The sequence below is a fragment of the Cornus florida genome, unplaced genomic scaffold, assembly GCF_030987335.1.
Source record: "Cornus florida cultivar Cherokee Brave unplaced genomic scaffold, ASM3098733v1 CherokeeBrave_3.0.0_Hap2_Chr07, whole genome shotgun sequence".
Lineage (NCBI taxonomy): Eukaryota > Viridiplantae > Streptophyta > Magnoliopsida > Cornales > Cornaceae > Cornus > Cornus florida.
The window spans coordinates 34,200,774-34,220,232 of NW_026775577.1; the positions used below are offsets into that span (position 1 = coordinate 34,200,774).

General features: G+C 33.0%; 2 protein-coding genes across 2 annotated transcripts; both read left to right on the top strand.

The window, feature by feature from the left end:
* The first annotated feature begins 6,187 nt into the window (after positions 1 to 6,187).
* On the top strand, positions 6,188 to 14,927 carry LOC132267001 (ADP-ribosylation factor-like protein 8a). Its single transcript, XM_059768035.1, has 6 exons — positions 6,188 to 6,348; positions 9,442 to 9,523; positions 9,638 to 9,670; positions 9,831 to 9,952; positions 14,344 to 14,505; positions 14,609 to 14,927. Exons 1-6 carry the CDS (start codon positions 6,311 to 6,313, stop codon positions 14,724 to 14,726), a joined length of 555 nt encoding a protein of 184 aa, XP_059624018.1. The 5' UTR covers positions 6,188 to 6,310; the 3' UTR covers positions 14,727 to 14,927.
* A 667-nt stretch (positions 14,928 to 15,594) lies between these two features.
* LOC132267002 (uncharacterized) lies at positions 15,595 to 16,386 on the top strand. Its single transcript, XM_059768036.1, has one exon. It carries the CDS (start codon positions 15,774 to 15,776, stop codon positions 16,290 to 16,292), a length of 519 nt encoding a protein of 172 aa, XP_059624019.1. The 5' UTR covers positions 15,595 to 15,773; the 3' UTR covers positions 16,293 to 16,386.
* Positions 16,387 to 19,459: the final 3,073 nt, after the last annotated feature.

Here is a 19,459-nt window from a genome sequence, read left to right on the forward strand (position 1 = left end):
AAACAAAAAATGCAATTTTACTTCAAGACCGTTCACACACAAAATATATAAATGAGAAATAAGTAATAACTACGGTAATAAATTTGTTACTTAATTGTTAATATCTAAACTTGTTACTTAATTGTTAATATTTAAACGTGACAATGGGGATTCAGACCAAGTTAAACTTATATTATATTTGGGAGTACCTAATTGGTCCGCATGGATTCGTAATCGAAAAAAATTTAATTAAAATTTTCTTTGATTCTAAATCTATGATGTTGCTTCGGTATTACCAAACACAGTATTAATTTAATTGGAATCATTTAAGGCTATGTTTGCTTGGAATTGAAGTTAGAGTTTTGATATTGGAGAAAATTAATTCAGAAAATTGAATCAAAATTTTCTTTAATTCTAATATCACAATCTAAGATTATTTTACTAGCAATTCAATTAGAAAAATAACGAATTATTTCTAAATGAATTTATGTTTTATTTATTACCAATAAGATACCTACGATCCAATAACTCAATCAATTAGTAGTAATTTAGGAAGGAAAAAAAAAAAAAAACAATTAGTAGTGCAGTTTTTTTTTGTATGTTACAAGAGATTGACAAACAATGATTAAAAAGAGGAAAAAGTTGGAGAAAACAAATGAAAAATGTACCAAAAAAAGAGAAGAAAATTATGTCTTTAACTCTTGAACAAAGGGATGCCCCACCCTGTTGGAGTCCCCTCCCTTAGTTTCTCAAAAAAAAAAAAAAAAAAAAAAAAAAAAAAAAAAAAAAAAACTCTTTTAACTCAGGAAATATATATATATATATAAAGTAAGAAAGAAAAGACAAGGGAATAAAAAGAAAAAATAATGCTAAGATATATAAAGTAAGAAAGAAAAGACAAGGGAATAAAAAGAAAAAATAATGCTAAAACAATTTAAAGTATGTAAATAGCATATATTATAATTTTTTTTTTTTTTTTTTTTTTTTTTTTTAGAGTACATATATCTATCCCGCATGTGTGCCATTCAAATCAGGAGTGTGATTCAAAATAGCATATATTATAAATATTTAAACAATAGATAGTAGAAGAAGAAAATAAAAGAGTCTTAGGTGTTGTTTTATAGTAGTTACAAATAAGTATTTAAATTTGTTTAGATTAAATATTTATATCAAACACTACTTTAGAATGATTTAAATCCTTTCTCATTATTACATCTAATTTACATTATGTTTTATGACAAGGCCTAAGTCTAAAGAATTTTGAAATGTTTATATTAAGTAAGAAAGGAAATAATGAAAATGTATTAAGGGACTTTTTAAAAATTGTTAAACTAGTCCCATCCAATTGTGATTAATATATATCGAGTAATGTTAGGAGTTTAAAAAAGAAAAAGTCTTCTCTTACATGGTATACTGAAAAAAAAAAAAAAAAAAAAAAAAAAAAAAAAAAAAAAAGGAAGGACAAAAAAAAAAAAAAAACAGAAGGGAAACATGGTGCTTCCAACAAAAGAAAAAGTTTTTTCTTACGTGGTACTGAAAGGTAAAAAAAAGGAAAGACAAAAAAAAAAAAGAAAAAAAAGAGGGAAACATGGGGCTTGCTCTTCCCTTTCACTAATTGAAAACTAAAAACTCTCCCATTGTAACACCCCCAACATTTTCCACGCATAAGTTGATCAGGCTTATACACGAAAAACGAGAGATATCAAAAACAATTGGCAATATACAAGCATGGAATACAAAATGATAATAATAAAAAAATTTAGACAGGAAAGGAACCCTAAATAATACAACATCCATCCATCATTTATTTAATATAGTACTCCATTACAACTTGGAAATCCCTAAATAGACCTGAGAGTTCAACGTCAAAAGTAAATAAAAACTGAAACTGAAGTAATGCATAAAACTTCTACCCTGAACTGGATTGTAAGAGTAGATGAGTTCGGATGGTGGTCCCACACTGCTAACCTCAACCTTGGAACGGGTACTGACCGTATCCTGAAATAGCAACAATGGTGGGTCAACCCCACGAGCAAGTCCTCTCTACTATGACCCAAATCAGAGAATCAAATAAATTAATCATTTATATCAGGATGAGTATTATATCTGTATACATCCTAATGGAACTATCCAATGTATAACATGACCTCAACCAGAATAGACGGTGATCACTTAGACTCACACTAGGTGGTTAAGTGTCTCCTTTCCCTACCCGGGAAATCAGCTATTATACATGGTGCACGGTACTGACAACACAGACTGTAAAGACTACACAGTAATAACGCATCTCAATGTACTAATGAGTTACTAAGCATAACAATTAGGTAATACATGCCAATAATAATACTAAATATACTGAGTATGTTAATTAGGCAACACATGCCAATAATATGAATAAATATACTAAGTATATCAATTAGGCAACACATGCCAATAATATTAAACCACATACCCCGACAGCCACACATCTGTCTATAGCAACGAATGCATAAGGTATAAATGAGTCTAAACTTATTAGCCAGCTCACATGGTTCTATATGGCAACACATCCATATAATATAAATGCGACATAATAACAGTCCATTTATTCCCTGAAATGCACACAGCATAATAATCATGGTTTATATACGATTAACAGTATAAATATTCCATAATATATAATGGATCATTTATATGAATAAAACCAAGCACTAATTAATTTAACATTAATGGTTATTACAGTTTAATAAAATAATAATACCATTAATAGTCGTTAAATTAATTACATACGTTTACTAGCGATTCGCACTTTAACTGATACAATTAATATTTAGAAATATTAATCGGACAATTATAATAGTTAACGAGAAATAAAATAATAATATAATGTCCCGTTAATTCCAAAAATGCCAACCCGAGGCCCCAAAATGTATAGTGAAGGTCCTGGTAATGACAAAACAGTCCCTAGGGGTATTCTGAACTTTTCCAGCAGCTGCAGAGGCCCTTCACGCGCCCCCACGCGCCTCCCAGAGCTCCCCACACGCGCCGCCAAGCTTTCCCACGCGTGCACGCGCGGCCACGCGCACGCACGCGCTCCCACGCGAGCACTAAGCCCCCCTGATGACGTGGCTCGTCCTGGTTCGTTGGCTGCATCATCCTGCTATGGGCGCGCTACACTGAATCATCTCACCCTATCTTCACTCAATCCAACGCTCATAGATTCGGGTGTACCGCGGTAACATGGACCGCGGTGCACCGGATCAATCACCCTTTAATGGCTCAGATGCGCGCGCATACCCTCCTATGGTGCGCCGCATCACACCGGATCACTCCGGTCATCTCCCCCATTGCCGGCGACCGGAAAACTCGCCGGAGGGTCGCCGGAAATTGCAGAAAATGCCCGAAAAATTCCTAAAAATTCTAAAAAAATCCCTAATGCCTTAAGGAATTATTTTTAGCTATTTTGAACTTCATAGGATAATAACTAATTGTCTATCATCCTAAATAATTAAAAATTCATTAATTTAATAAACTAACTAAAAAAAATAATCATTTATTAAAATCTAAGCATGCTCTCAATGCTCCATCATAATCTAAATAATTTAAACAACTAATTTATGGATTCAAAGGGGAAAAATAGATAATAACTTGCCTTTTGGATTTAAAATAAATCCGCCGGTTGCGCGTAGTCGGGTAAATTTCTCCTACACCGGTCCAAGCTCCTTTCTTTCTCTCTTCCTTTCCACACTTTTACAATGGCTCACTGAAAGTTATAACTTTTTCTAACTCCCTTTCATTCCTTCTAAGGTAGGCTAACTAATTTATATACAATTTATATAATATAAATATTACAAATATCTAATTTTACATTTAACTAACTACATTCCCAACCATATGGCTTTAAGTCTACCCATAAACATTAATGAAATCCTATCCTAATCTCTAATTTCATCATGACATTAAGATTTAATACTATTATTATTATTATAACTATTATTATTATTATTAATAAACTATTATAATAATTATTATTATATTATTATTATTATTAATAAACTATTATAATTATTATTATTATTATTACATAAGAATACATTATATCATCATAATACTTTATAACACAAATATAATACTTTAATTAACTAATATTGCTTAATTAAACATAATCAACAAATAAAATTATTAATAATAATACATGCACAATTAAATGAACTCAATATAAGAATGGTAAAGAAATCTACACATTAATTAATTCAAATAAACTAAACTCTTTAATAAAATACGGGGTATTACACCCATCTTCTTTATTGCCAAAATCTTAAAACGCAATACATAATAAAATATAGATAATGTTGTATTTGTTTTATTAAAATAAGTAGTTAGAGAAATTTTGACTATTAAAATGATTTAATATATCATAAATAAATTTATATTTAAGTTTTAAAATAAAAAACCAAACCTGTGTTTTATAATTTACTCTTTTGTGTCTTAAAATAAATAGTTAGAGGAGTTTTGATTATTAAAATGATTTGATTTAAACAGGTTATATGGGTTAAATACTTGAACCAAGTTAACTTAAACATGGTATGATTAATTAAATAAGTTAAACGTGTCGACCTATTTATAACCCAAACCCGTTTATCGTATGTCATATTTGAGTCGTATTGATGAATCGCGTTAAACACTCCCATCGTTTAGAAAGGATAGGGCAAAATTATTTTATTTATCGGCCACATACTTTTACCATTTTTTTTTCTTACACGTGGAAATTCGGACTCCTTAATCTTTAACAATATTAAATAATTTTTTTATAAAAAAATTATTATTTTACCGAAAGAAATAATTGAAACCGATAGATGAACCATCCAAGTCCATACAATGGTTTTATGTCATCAGTTTCAGTTGAGTTCTTGGACTTATTTATATGATAGTATTGGTCTTTCTTTTGTTTTGTTTTTATCTTCTTAATTATTGGAACGCCAAAACCGTCTTTTGGTCTGCTTCAAGACACGTGTACACTCGCTGTCGGATCAACGCGCTTCACAGCGATAAAAGAATGTGCACTCCACCGCCCAATCCCAATCCACCGAAATCTCCATGAATATTGCTTTTCATTGGTCCACGTCCTCATCTCCCAAACTCCTCTCTTCTTTTCTATGGATTGTAATTTCCCTAGTCTTCTAAGGGTATATATATATATATATATATATTGTGTATCTCATTAGAGTATGAGTAACAATGACTAATTTTTTTTTTGGCCGATTCGAATAATCAGCGAAATGGATAGAGATAGGTACATGTGTCACGCCAAATCTCTCATTGAATATTATAACTGAGAGGTCACGTTCAGGGCAAATAGAAAGGAAGATTAGACCCTAACCAGAAATTTGCGAGACAAAGGAAAGGAGATGTATTACTTAATAACTTATGACTCCGTTTCAATGTAGATTATTATTTTTTAAAAATAAAATATTTTTTATTTTTATTTTTTAAAATATTTGGCAAAGGTATTACGTCAAAGTTGAGATCAAATTTATTGAGTTAGACATGTAAAATAATTTTTTCAAAATTAATAGATAAATTATTTCTGTTAAATTTTAATATTTTTTTTCTTAATAAATATTTTACGACAATCAAACATTAAAAAATATATATATTTTTTTATTACAATTATTACAATTGACACCATAAAAAAAGAAAAAGAAACCACAGTTCAACAATAAAATTTCATACAAATTTATTTATATTGTGTTTGAAAATATTAAATCTGTACTTTTGAATTAATTTTTTTTCAAATTTAAATTTAAACACCAATTGAATACTTCCAAACTCAACTCTATGACTCATTTTAATTAAAAATTTGTATTCTTTTTATTTTAATTTTTTTTTCATATATATATATATATACATTATAAAAAAAAACATACTAACACACACTTTTTACACACACCCAAACTACTCTGGTTCCGAACGTCCTGCTCATAAATTTATGATTTTACATTAATCAAACTTATACTATTTCTTTATGATCAAATTTGACATGACTGAATGGACATCACCATCTAAGCTGTTATCATTTATAATACGAATAATGTGATGATAATTTAGAATTAAAACGTGTAACCGAGGGTACCCTATGACAGACTTACCCTTTTTTTTTCTGTTAAAATAGTCCCTATTTTCGTAAGCATATATATATACACACACACACACTTATATTATGTGTATATATATAATCGATAAAAAAAAAAAAAGATTCGAGAAGGCAAAAGGTCATCAATCGAAGGCGCATAGGAGGATAGAGAGAGAGTCTCTCAGATTCTAACAGAGATCTCTCTCGTTCTCATCATCAATGGGTCTCTGGGAAGCTTTTCTCAATTGGCTTCGAAGGTTCTCTCTCTTAATTTCGATAAAAAAAAAAATCAATTTTTATATATACATATATGTATGCTTTTCTATGTGTTCGTATGTGTGTATAATTCAAACATTTGGATCTCTAGTTATTCACCTAAACACCTGGAGTTGATTGTTATTTAAGCTTTTCTTCAATATTAATCATAAGTTTCAATTCGGTGAAGGCATTCGAAGTTTAATCTGGCGCTGTGCCTTGATTTGCTAAAATTTGATTTTACTGGTTTTCTGTGGAGGAATTCATGGCCTTTAATTCCGTTGCAGGATTTGTTTTTTTCTTGTCTTTATTTATTTATTTTGTTTTTATTCTCTCGTTTCCAAATTTTGTCGTGTGCGAATTTTATGTCTTATAGGTTGAATTGTGTCCTTGTTTATGAATGTGTGCAATTTTATTTATTTATTTTAATTTTTTTTTTTTTTTGAATTTAAGCTATTGAGTTAAAGTGTTTAAAATGATCTGCTGAACATTATGATAGTTATGGTCACCATTGACATTGCCTTTGTGACTATATGTGTGTGTGTGTGTGTGTGTGTGTATATGCTGATATTAGCTCAGTTAGGTGACTTTTGTCATGTTAGGTTATAATAGGTGTTGGAAATTGGATATATGATCATACCTGTTGAAGCAGCACCTAAAGAGGGAATATGTGTATCACAGAAAAGTCACTGTGTAGACATGATGGATATGACAAATTAAGAGAGCCTGACAAAATAAAAAAGAAATAAGCAGGAGACAAAGTAAGCGCATGGCAAGCTTTGTTGTCTGGTTCCATTTGTTGGAGTTTGGCACAATTGATGAGTCTTGGATTTAGAAATGGCTAGATTTTATGATGCAACGAAATGACAATATATACACACACACACTATATATTTCCATAAATCTGAGGTTTTTATTTCTGTAAAAATTAAATCTTTAGTATGTATTTTACATAAAAAATTTATCTATAATTTATATGTCCACATGTAGGACCTTAGGTGAATGAAACATTGTTTCAAAGTTTGACATTATTAAGTATTGAAAGAATCGAAGGAATATCAAGCTTCATTCATCTTTTTATAATAATTCAGTTCGAGAATTAATATTTTCATGGCGCAACCAAAATCTTCTGTGGTTGAACTGATGACCTAATGAAATGGCCCTCCAAGTAAAATAAATGTTTGGCTAGGTTTATAGCTAAACCACAGATATACAAATTGTATTTGAACATTCCATTTAGAAAGTCTAGCTCCTAAAAATCAAGATGAGTTTATTCCTCTACTTTTCAAGCGAAAGGTGTATTGCAATTTTAATTTCTTCAACTTGGACCTTTTACCAAACATGGTCATTATCCTCAACAAAATATGTTTTTACATATAACTTATACATGTTATTGTACTCTGAATATTAATGATATCTAAAGATAGTTTATGGTGAAGCAATCGTGGAATCTGAATGTATTTTGTGGAACTCAATTTATCAAAAGTAGTCGCTCCTTTTTCTTGCCAAATTTAGACTACCAATATACAAGGTTTCTGATTGTGGATCTTGTAAGTAATGTTGGTATTACATGTGAGATGGCGAGGTCCCAGGTGTAGCAGATCAGGTGGAACCTGGAAAGTGAGGCTGACTTGTAAAAAGATATGTAGTACCAAGATTAACATGGACTCATGGTTATGTGCTTGCCCCTTGGGACTTAGTCTTGGTTTGGAGAGGTCAAGTCTTACTTTAGGTGATTTATTGCTCTTTAAGGCTCTATACTAAATGTGTCAAGAGATCATTCCAGGTCTTAGGATCCTTATGAAATATGCAGTAGAGTACCATTCATTACAAATTGTTGAGGACAAGGTGGTGTTTATTCAAGTTGGGCATTGGTAGCTGTACATCAAGCTGTAGAAGCCATCTAAATACTGCTGATTGAGCTAGTACAAGAGGTGCAGTAGGATGCAATATGCACTGAAATGACTTCTAGTAGGTGAGGTTTGTCCAAGGATAAACCTGATTGTGATGTAGAGATATGCTCAATTGAATCTCATTGGACATATGCATGTGAATAAGGCAGCATGTTTTGTTAAATGAGAGGAAGGATTGCACAGTAAGAAATGTGCAACCAAACTTCGCGAAGATATGTGTGCAGAGAAGGTTTCGTGGTTTGTTTTGGGAAAAGATGGGTTGTGTGGATGGAGAAACACACAATCAGACCTTGTGATCATCGTAGGTTTGTTCGCTGAAAAGACAGACTGTACAATTGGAAGAGTGCATGGTCGAGCTCCATGGATATGTGGCATTGCGGCTGGCGCAGCTGTTTAGCTGTAGAATGCATAGTGCAAGATGATCAAAATAGCCAACCGGGGGGCTAGTGAGATGATGGTTTTGGTTGTTGGGTGCAAGGTAGTGGAGACCAAGATCATGGGACTTGGTCTATATGGAAACTTTTGAAGCCTTCGCACATGGCATATTTAGAAAATATGTGTATTTGTAGCCGATCCACATGTCAACTAGTAATTGGAGATTATTCCTTTGGAGACTACCAAGTGTCGAGCTACAGGAGAGAGTGGGGTATCTGTGGAGATGCCATGTGACTGACTTGAGATGATGTATAGGTCTTCAGCTCGATATTATGTGGTGCGTCGAGGGATGCCAGTTTAGTAGAGCATGGAGTGTTGGTGTCCAGTACTCACACTAGTTCATATAAGTAATAAACTGCAGTTTTCATCCACCAGAACTCTCAATATATCTTTACTTTTCCACAATAAATTTGTAGCGGCCTCCAAATCAATTAAAAGAGAAACTTTCCAATTGGAAGTTTTCCTTTTTGGTTTTTTCATGGAATATTTAAATCTGTTGGCCTTTTGTTATTGAAAATTATTTGATATGAACAGTAATTGAAGTAAAAATAATTTGTCTCACAGATTTTTATTTATTTATTATTTTAAGATAAATTTCAAATATTGGATAACATTTTCTACTTTATGAACTCATCTACTGTACTCTTTTTGAAAAAGGTTCTTCAAGATACGAAGCCTCGCATTATTATTGTTATTATTATTTTTCCCGAAAGGTATAGCCTCACATTATTGTTTATATGATTACAGCCTCTTTTTCAAGCAGGAAATGGAGCTTTCTTTGATAGGGCTTCAGAATGCTGGGAAAACCTCACTTGTAAATGTTGTTGCTGTAAGTAAATAAGTGTAGATCGTTGTCTAAGAGTAGCCTCTTTTTTTCCCGTCTTTCTTTCTCTCTCTTTTTTGTATCTGGTCCTGATACACTGGAAATTTGTCTTGTTCATAGACTGGTGGATATAGTGAAGACATGATCCCTACGGTGAGTTTTCTTCTTAAAGGTTTTTATACTGGCTCTTACTTTTGCAGATAGAGAATTCCCCCGCCCCCATTTTCTTCATATTTTTTCCCACAATTTTCATCACCTTGTACCTTCCTGGGATTAATTAAAATTAATGTATGTGTGGTCATTTGGTGTTCAGGTAGGATTCAATATGAAGAAGGTAACTAAAGGAAATGTTACAATAAAGTTGTGGGATCTTGGAGGTCAACCCAGATTTCGTAGTATGTGGGAACGATACTGCCGTGCAGTTTCTGCTATTGTGTATGAAACTATTTCTCCATCTTATTTGACGTTTTGTTTAGTTTATCTATTGAATATTTCAGCAGTTCTGAAAGAAAATAAACACGAATACATGATAAACAACTTCAATTTTTTTAAAGATTTCATGTTTTATACTATCAAATACTCAAAGTGTTAACATTTGTATCTGTTGTAGCAAGTAAATTTGTATAATTGACATGTTGCAAATTGACAATTAATTTAGATTGTATAATCACATAAAATTGTATGGACAACTTAAAGTTGCATTTATTAACAAGTAACTGAAACAAATCTGCAAGATTGTAATTTTTTATATTCGCCATTTAATATGTCTCCATCATTTCCACAAGGACCCTTTCAGTTGTTGTTTGCAAGTATATCATAAAAAAATTTACATGTTAGATTGAGTTTAGAATGGACAAAATTTTCTTCTTTGGACAATTGTCTATTGCCTTGATTTATTTCTAGTAACATCTAACCATGAATTTTAGATTTGTAGGGGAACACTTTTAAAATTGCAAAGGTTTATTATGTCTAGCTATTGTAAGTATCTTTTTTTAAGAAAAAAAAAAAGAAAAAAAAAGAAACATTTAATAATATAGGCTAGTGGTATCTTATGTGATAAAAAACTACCAAATAAGTGAAAAGGAAAATTTTGTAGGATGTAGGCTAGTCATCTTATAGGAGGCGGAGTCGGGGGCGTTGAAAAGAAACAAGAACAACATTCTTATGTAACCGAAATGTGAATGTTGAAATGAATGATGTGAGGGGCTAGAAGAGAGAGCTTTAGTAATTAAAGTGTGGGAGAAATTAGGCATAACGTCTGTTAGTGAAAATAAGAGAAAACAAACTTAGATTGTATGGACACATACAAAGTAGAACCACAGATGCACCAGTGATGAATGGAAGATTATTTTTCATTGTAAGTAAGAAACAGAGAGACCAACTGAAAATTAACATGGAATGAAGTAATTAGAAATGACCTTAAAAAATTAAATGTAAGAGGATACATGGTGTGGAATAGAATAGAATGAAAAAAAGAGGGTGAGGATGATGATAAGAGTGACAAATAAAACACAGACTTATTATTGTTTTATGCAGGAGGAATTAAAGTGTGAGGGAGAAATGGAAGATTATTTTTCATTGAAAGTAAGAAACAGAGAGGCCAACTGAAAATTAACATGGAATGAAGTAATTAGAAATGACCTTAAAAAAGTTAAATGTAAGAGGATACATGGTGTGTAATAGAATAGAAGGAAAAAGAGGGTGAGGATGATGATAAGAATGACACAAATAAAATACAAACTGGGTATTGTTTTATACAGGAGGAATGGGGCACATGTAACGACTGTTTGGTAATCCTTGGAGAAAGTCTAACAAGTAAATATTGGATACTAATATTAGATTTGTTAATCAACAAGATTTAAGTATCAAAAAACAATATCAAAGCATAAAGTGGAAAGGACCATAAGGTAATGAATGGATAACATTTGGAAAAAAATAATACAAGGAAAATAATATAATTGGAATGACAATATAAATAATTTATGTTATAAAATGGCAAATTATTTCGGGAATGTGGAAAAGGAAACTTTGGGAGAGACTAATGGAAGAAAATTATCAAAAAAGAAAAAAAATGGTAGTAGAGTGATGACTACAAGCAATAAAAGAAAAGAAAAGAATGAGTTTCTAAGAATGACAACGAAGTTAAAAACAAAAGGATATAGAGAAATACAAAAAAAAAATTAAAATGAAGCTAAAAAGATGGTTGATAAAGCTAAAGAAAATGCATTAAATGATTTATATAAAAAATTAGGTACAAAAGAGGGTCAAAAAACATTGAACATCCATTTGCGGTGTGCCTATTCAATTAAAATAATGGGTCTACCTATCTATGGTTTGGGAACTCACATTGATACCAACGAGAAGTCTAGAACCGTGAATCGAGGCTCTGATACGTCTGAGTATATTCCCAATTAGACCTAGAGAGAGGAGAATATGTAATTTGCACATTTCGATAATTTTTGCTTTAATGTCAAAATTTTCAATCAATTTAAGCATGTAATAATAGGTAAATTGCAGAAATATAAAGCACAAAAAATTCACTTGCATGAACACCGGTTTTTATGTGAAAACCCCAAACTGGAAAAACCACAAGACCTACTCCAATCGGATAAAAATATTCACTATCAGAAAGAGATATTACACTAGCAAGTTCAGATATCCCTAATTACGTCTCAACACTGATTGGTCCACCAAGCTCTCCACTCAAGTGTCCGGGATTTAGTCATCTCTGTCAACAAAGCTTGTTATGCTTTCCTAGATACCATGATATTGTACTTCGAAAAAGTATATTTTAGTGTTCAAGATTTCCTGTCTTTGAGTAAGTGATAAGTATTGGTTATATAGCTGGAGTATCTGAGAAGTTAAGAAAAAGTGTTTGACATTAAAATTTGCTTTCAAATTAGGGATACGTTTAGAACTATTGGTCACAAATTTGCGAGTGTTCGAGAAGTATTAGTGTGATACTAACTCGATACAGGTATGACCCCCCTAATGGGGATCCAAGTCTCATAGTTTGAGATTATTCATGTACTTCTAGGCTGAATGCTAAAACTCATGAACTTGAGAAATGATCTCAAGTCTGGTTTTGTGATAAAACTACCCTCAAGCTCATGCAATCCTTATAAGTCACTAAATGTCAATTAATAGGGTGGGTTCTGTAAAACTTCCAACCATAGTGCAGCCCAGACCAGAGCTGTATATCAATGAATTTAAGGGAAACACATAATGAACATTTGAAGACCCACTTGGTGTCCATGCTTTGGTGACAGCTTTTCTTCAATTTTTCTGGATGGCCTCATGTTAAGGGGATAATTAGTTATCTATATTAAAGAGGGAGGTTACCGCAGGCTCTAAGTGGATAGTTTTGAGTGAGATTAAGAAGAGTGAGAGGGAGACCTGTTGGTAATTGAGAAAAATGGATGTGCTTGTGACTTGACAAAGGAGAGAGAGAAGATGGGACCATGAGAAAGCATGGCGTGCCTTGGAGTCTTGGCACATGTCAGGATGAATAAAAAATTGGGAAGAAGGTATTGAACTTCTGATCACAGAGCTAAAATAGTTGTTCCAATTACCATTCTTCTCCAATTAATTTTGAACATGAACTCTAATCTAGGGCACATGTAGGATACGGAGTTGAAAACAAAAATGTGTCTGAATATAATTTTTGAAAAAGAAAATGCACTAAAAGTGTCCGTTTCAAACACGTGTAGTGGACACGTGTAAGACACACCAAATAATGTGTCTGAATATATTTCCTTTTGGACATGCCATGGACACAAATGGACATGCTAACACACGCGGACACGTCTTGGACATACGTGTCTGATTAAAAGGGAATATTTTAAAATTTTCGAAAAAAAGATGGCTTAAAGCATAAAGTATGTGAGATTCTTTGATTAGTTCGTACAATGTGGAGGTTAGAACATAAATAAACAAAAAATTATAGAAAATTTATCAAGCAATTTTATTTACATGATGGCTTCTTTTTTTTTTCCTTCCCTTTTCCTTTTCTTTTTGTCCTTTCCTTCCCATCACAAACCCCTTTCTTTGTCTAAAGATCTTCTCTTTTATTATAAGCATTGCTTCTTTTTTTCTCAAGCAAACCTAAGTTCTTATTTCTTCATTGTTATCTTTTTTCAACTGATTTCATTCTCTCTAATAAAATTCTCTTTCCTTTTCTTCAACAAAGCCCTAATTCTAGAAACGGTTTAAATTTATTGTCTACCTACTCTTTTTATTTTGTTTCGTTTTCTTTCATTCTTTATACAATTGTAATCTTTTGTCTAGTTATGGATTCAGATTACAGTAAATTCATAAAGGAATTCTAGAAATTATACTTCAGCCATTCTCTAACCTTTTTTCTCTTCTTAAATGAATTGAATGTTGTTGTAGCTCACAAGTTATTATGACATAGCATAAAAATCTTAAATTGATGAACAGTAATATTAGTCTCATAAATATATATTTATTACTCTCCGTGTCCTCGACATGTCCATATTGCTGTGTCCGTGTTTGTGTCGTATCTATGTCATGTATCTATATCCGAGCTTCTTATACTCTAATAGACTGTTTTTATGACAATTTACAAATTGGTGCAACACAGATTCTTAGTTGAATGAAGTTGTATGGATAATTCTTCTTGTGTGACATTCAATCTTGAGCTGTTTATTAGGAATCTATGTTCCCTATAAAAATATCTGTATGGGAATGTTCTAGTGAGGGCACAAGTAGTCGAGTTAATCCTGGTTCAATGATTTGTTTTTTTTTGTTTTTGTTTTTTTCCTGAATGTGGTTACCTAGTTCTTTGAATTTGATCTCTCTTGCAGTTATGTTGTCGATGCTGCTGATCATGAGAACCTCAGCATCTCTAAAAGTGAACTCCATGATCTCCTGAGCAAGCCATCATTGAACGGTATTCCTCTGCTGGTATTAGGCAACAAGATTGACAAGCCAGGGGCGCTCAATATGCAGGCTTTGACCGATCAGATGTAAGTGGGAGGAGACGGGTTCAGTCTTTCGATTGGCATCATTTTTAAATATTGGTTGTCAATTAAATTCAATTTGGAATGCGATTGACATTATCTCATGCAGGGGTCTCAAATCCATCACTGACCGGGAGGTATGCTGCTTCATGATCTCATGCAAGAACTCGACCAACATTGACTCTGTCATTGATTGGCTTGTTAAGCATTCGAAATCGAAGAGCTGAGGAACGTCTCTTTGTTTGTATGTTCGATTTGTATTTATCAGAGAGTTATATGGAGCTTGTGGCTGTTGTTGGTCGGATTCGGTTGTCTTAACTTGGTTGCTGGTTGTCATTCTGCTGTCTTCATTTCTTCTGAGTTGCTGTGTATTGTACATTAAATTGTTTCTAATTAAGAAAAATGCTTCCGAGTTTTCATGGTGCTAATCTCCGGCTCCGGTGTGTCTGAAGAGTTCCTATTCTGCACAATTTCCATCTTTGCAGTTTTCTTCCCCAAACTTGCACTACTTAAGAGGGGTTGCTACTGTGTCTGAATTAACAATGTCAAGAAAGCTAAAAGAAGCACCATGTTCATCATTTTTTTTTTTCAATTAAGAATTTTATCATCGGCAAAGTTTTAACTGTTTGCTTGCATGTCAATCAGTGATTGGTCAAAATCAATGGTCTCGAAAACTATTTATAAACTCATCGATGTGGTGTTCACAAAAAGTTTATGTTGTTTTTGCAGGATTTAATCCAGAAACTCTTTTTAAGTTAGATATTACATGTTCTTGAAGGTTTATACTGGATTGGTTTAATATCTCATGTAGGTGTAACACAAGATTTCTGAATGGACATGAAAATTTATTTTCTCTGCTTAGCGATGATAAAAAGTAATCCAAATTATTATACCCGAACCAATCACTAATTGACATATAACCACTTATCGAGTTTTAATAAAGTCAAAATTGCACTGTTCATAATTTTTTTTATAAAGTAAGAAGCACTAGCATCAATTGGTCACGCCCTTGAAAACCCTTACTGACATTTTGAATGAAGAGTATTTTATTTCAATTCTATGGTTTTTTGAAACTGTAAGTGGAAAATGCAAATTAAGATACTATAAAATGACGAAACTACCCTTTTGAGCCCTAAAATGTCAAAACCCTTAAATCGCGATTCACAACACTCCTCGAGTGTCAGTTCATCATCCTCTTCCCAAATGCTGATCACCATATGAACTCACACTCCTCTCTGTAAAACCCTTCAAAACCTAGAATCTTATCCACACAAATGCCCTCCGTAGCCTCCAAGATGCCCTCCAAATCCCTACTGAGACTCGTCTTCCTCAACCGCACACCGCTCTCTCGCAGTCTCTGCACACCCACTGCAACCCCCGAGTCACAAACTCAGAAACTCGAGAGAATCGCTGACGAGCTTCTCAGCCTCACCAAGATCGAGAGATTCGACTATTCGATCCTCTTCAGGCACAAAATGGGTATCAACAAGTACGGACCGGCCGTGTCGGGGCTTGAGTCGTCGGCGGCTTCGTCGGCTGGACCTGGGGCTGGCTCGGCAGACACCAAGGCCGCCGAGAAGACTGCGTTCGATATAAAGCTGGAGAAGTTTGACGCGGCGGCGAAGATCAAGGTGATTAAGGAAGTTAGGACTTTTACTGAATTGGGTTTGAAGGAGGCCAAGGATTTGGTGGAGAAGGCTCCGGTGGTGGTGAAGAAAGGGGTTACGAAGGAGGAGGGGAATTCGATCATGGAGAAGCTCAAGTCATTGGGAGCTACTGTGGTATTGGAATGAATTTTATTTTTAAATTTTGCTCATTTTTGTTTTTTCACTGTAGAATAATATTAATCTTCAAATTAGAATGGGGAATGAAAATTATTTTTGGACATTTTTGCGTTTTGATAGTTAGAAAATTTGAGGACTTGGGTTATTGGATTAGTTTATATCTATTTATGTAGGTATATTAGATAGATATTTGAATATGTATGTCGCATTTTTCCATGATCTGAAGACTGCTGTTCTCAATTCACTTTTTTTTTGTTTTGTTTTGTTTGAACAATCTCTTTTTATATTAAACTGATATGAACAGATACTACACTTGTAAACAATCTATCTTTTTATGATTTGTGGTCTGGACTCATTACAAATCTAGTCTCTTTTGGTACGCTGGTAGTTCCAAGTCCAGGCGTAATCCCCTAGTGCTTAATGTTTTGCCTAAGGTTCCTTTCTTACGACTCTCCTAACTAGCTACTGTTCTCAATTCACTTTTTTTTTTTGTTTGTTTTGTTTGAACAATCTCTCTTTATATTAAAGTGATATGAACAGATACTACACTTGTAAACAATCTATCTTTTTATGATTTGTGGTCTGGACTCATTACAAATCTAGTCTCTTTTGGTACGCTGGTAGTTCCAAGTCCAGGCCTAATCCCCTAGTGCTTAATGTTTTGCCTAAGGTTCCTTTCCTACGACTCTCCTAACTAGCTTGCTACCGGGGTGTAATCGAAGTTGCAGGATAGCAAAAGTGACTGCCTGTTTTCTTATATCTATGGGGAGCATACCCGTTCTCTTAGAAAAGATTTATGGAATGATATTACTTAGATGGCTGCTATAAATACTAATATACCTTGGCTGACGGTTGGAAATTTCAATGCCATACTTACATCCTAGGAAAGAATGGGGGGTTCCTTAGGTTGTCAAGAACAAGGGATTGATATTCTCTTTTGACTTTGGCTTGACTATTGGAATATCTTATGTCGGGGAAAGATAAAGGATTCTGGTTTGACTCATCAACTGTTTTTTCGCGTCGAAATGATAGAAATGATATATGTATAACTCTAGTTCATACAGAGATAGCCATTTGACCCAATTATACCAGGTGATGGAAGCTGTGTGTATTTAATATTCTCTAGAAATTGTGGTGGCTAGAGCATACTTTATATTGTGCTTCAAGTGTATCCTGTAGATATCCGCGAGTGTATAATGGCATTCTTGACAATGGTTCTTTTTCATATTGGTCACATCTTTAATGATTCCCCCCTCCCTCCTTTTTCTGTTCTCTCTACTAGTCTCAAAAACTTGATCTAGAGCTTCGGAGTTGGGACCAAAGCCACTAGGACAAAGGTAGACTTACAAAATTAACACATCTTTAATGATTTACCTCATATATGCTCCTTTTTTTCACCAAACAATATAAGTCAGACCAATCCACTACTCGATACTGTATAGGTTTTAAAAATTACTATGACCATGATTTTTAGTGTCCTGGTTCACTTTGCTCTTTATTGAATTTAATAAAAATATGAGTGAATGACGTATCAATATATATATACACACACACATAAAAACACGTTTTTGTTGAATGAAATATTGTTTTACATCATTAAATGCCAAATAAACTTCATAGAAAAATTCCATTCTCTGAAACTGCTTTACCATGAGTTAGCGATAGGCCCTGGTTCTCTGGGTTGGAATTCATTGGTCCTCTGTTTTTTGAATTTTGTAATAGTAGTCAAGTTTAGCTCTGAAGGGCCCTATATATGGTATGAAAATCATAGGTCTTGACCAAGATGATAGCTAGGGGGAATTATTGGAATCTGTACTGCTTCTTGCTTAGAGAACAGATGCTGAGTTTTGAGGTTGTATTCAATATAGTCCCATTACTCCTCACTCTTCCACTACACAGCCAAAGCCATTCAATTTCCTTTGAGGGATAAACTCTTAGTTTTTCGAGGCTTTTCCTTCTGTCAAAACATAGTTTGAGCTGCCTCTATGTATGTGACCTAATTTCTGAGACTTGATTATGGTAAATAAGAGCTAAGGATTACATGTTATTCCTATTTGGTTGAATCGGTACAAAATGTTGAAAATTTCCAATGACCTCCAAGGGATCATAAAATTCATAAACGTGTCTTTGTTATCCAGGTTATACCCTAAATTTGTTTTACTAAACTACTAAAGCCTATTAAGTTTTCTTGAGATAGGAATTGAGATTTCTATTGTGAAACTCAATCTTGATTTATAATGACCGTTTTCCCAATTTCTGTATTTTGGCAATTGATTTTTATTGATGTGTCTCTCCTGAATTGTGGTTGTAATTGTATTTTCAGTCTTTAGGTTGTTTCAAAATCTTTCACTGCTATATCTTATTTTCATTCAATACCACTGATTTTTATATACTTGATTCTGCTTTGAGGAGAACAGAGAGACTTCTGAACTCTCTTCATCTCCTGCCAAATTTTTATGTTGTGAAAAAAATAAAAATGGGTTTTATCTCCCTATTTGTTGGCTAAGCCACAAATGCAACTTCTATTGTATTACAGTGTTCTCTTCCCATATCTTAAGTTACATATCCTGGATGTCTATGCAATTCAGATTATGTTTAGGATTTATCATCTGGTATGTAAAATATTATTCTCTTACTGAAGCTAAGAATTTGTAATATTAGGAAAAACTATTCATGCTCTATTATGTGCTTTATTATGTTACAAGAAGAGAAGTATATTTTTGTTTCCTCCCAAAACCTTTGCATAGGAGATGAATTTTTGATACTCATAGATAGAAACATCTAGATTAACCATTTATAAACCCTACACGGTCTCCTTACTCATATTTTTATTTTATTTTGTTTTATGATACTTTAATTACTTATAAAAAATATTTAGCTACCCATTTTCAAGGGGATTTTGGTTTCTGTGAATAAAACCCTAATAAAGCCTATCATAGGCTTAGCTCGTTTCTATATTAAAGTAGTATTAACACTATCCATTTATCTTCTTGGGATAATGGATAAATATACCACAAGGATGTATTCAGATTGTGTCACGTAGGGATGAAGCAATGGAATAGCTCATGCCAGAGTTGGTACATTCGAGTAGTCCGGTAATACCTTCCTTTCCTCGCTCTCCTGTGTGTATGCATGGTAATTGGTAAAGGACTTCGAAAACCCTACTAAAGGAATCT

Excerpts from the sequence above, each read along its gene's own strand:
- LOC132267001 (XM_059768035.1), top strand. The coding sequence starts at position 6,311 with ATGGGTCTCTGGGAAGCTTTTCTCAATTGGCTTCGAAG. Across the intron at positions 9,524-9,637 it reads CACTTGTAAATGTTGTTGCT|ACTGGTGGATATAGTGAAGA; the intron begins GTAAGTAAATAA and ends TCTTGTTCATAG. Across the intron at positions 9,953-14,343 it reads CGTGCAGTTTCTGCTATTGT|TTATGTTGTCGATGCTGCTG; the intron begins GTATGAAACTAT and ends TCTCTCTTGCAG.
- LOC132267002 (XM_059768036.1), top strand. The coding sequence starts at position 15,774 with ATGCCCTCCGTAGCCTCCAAGATGCCCTCCAAATCCCTACTGAGACTC.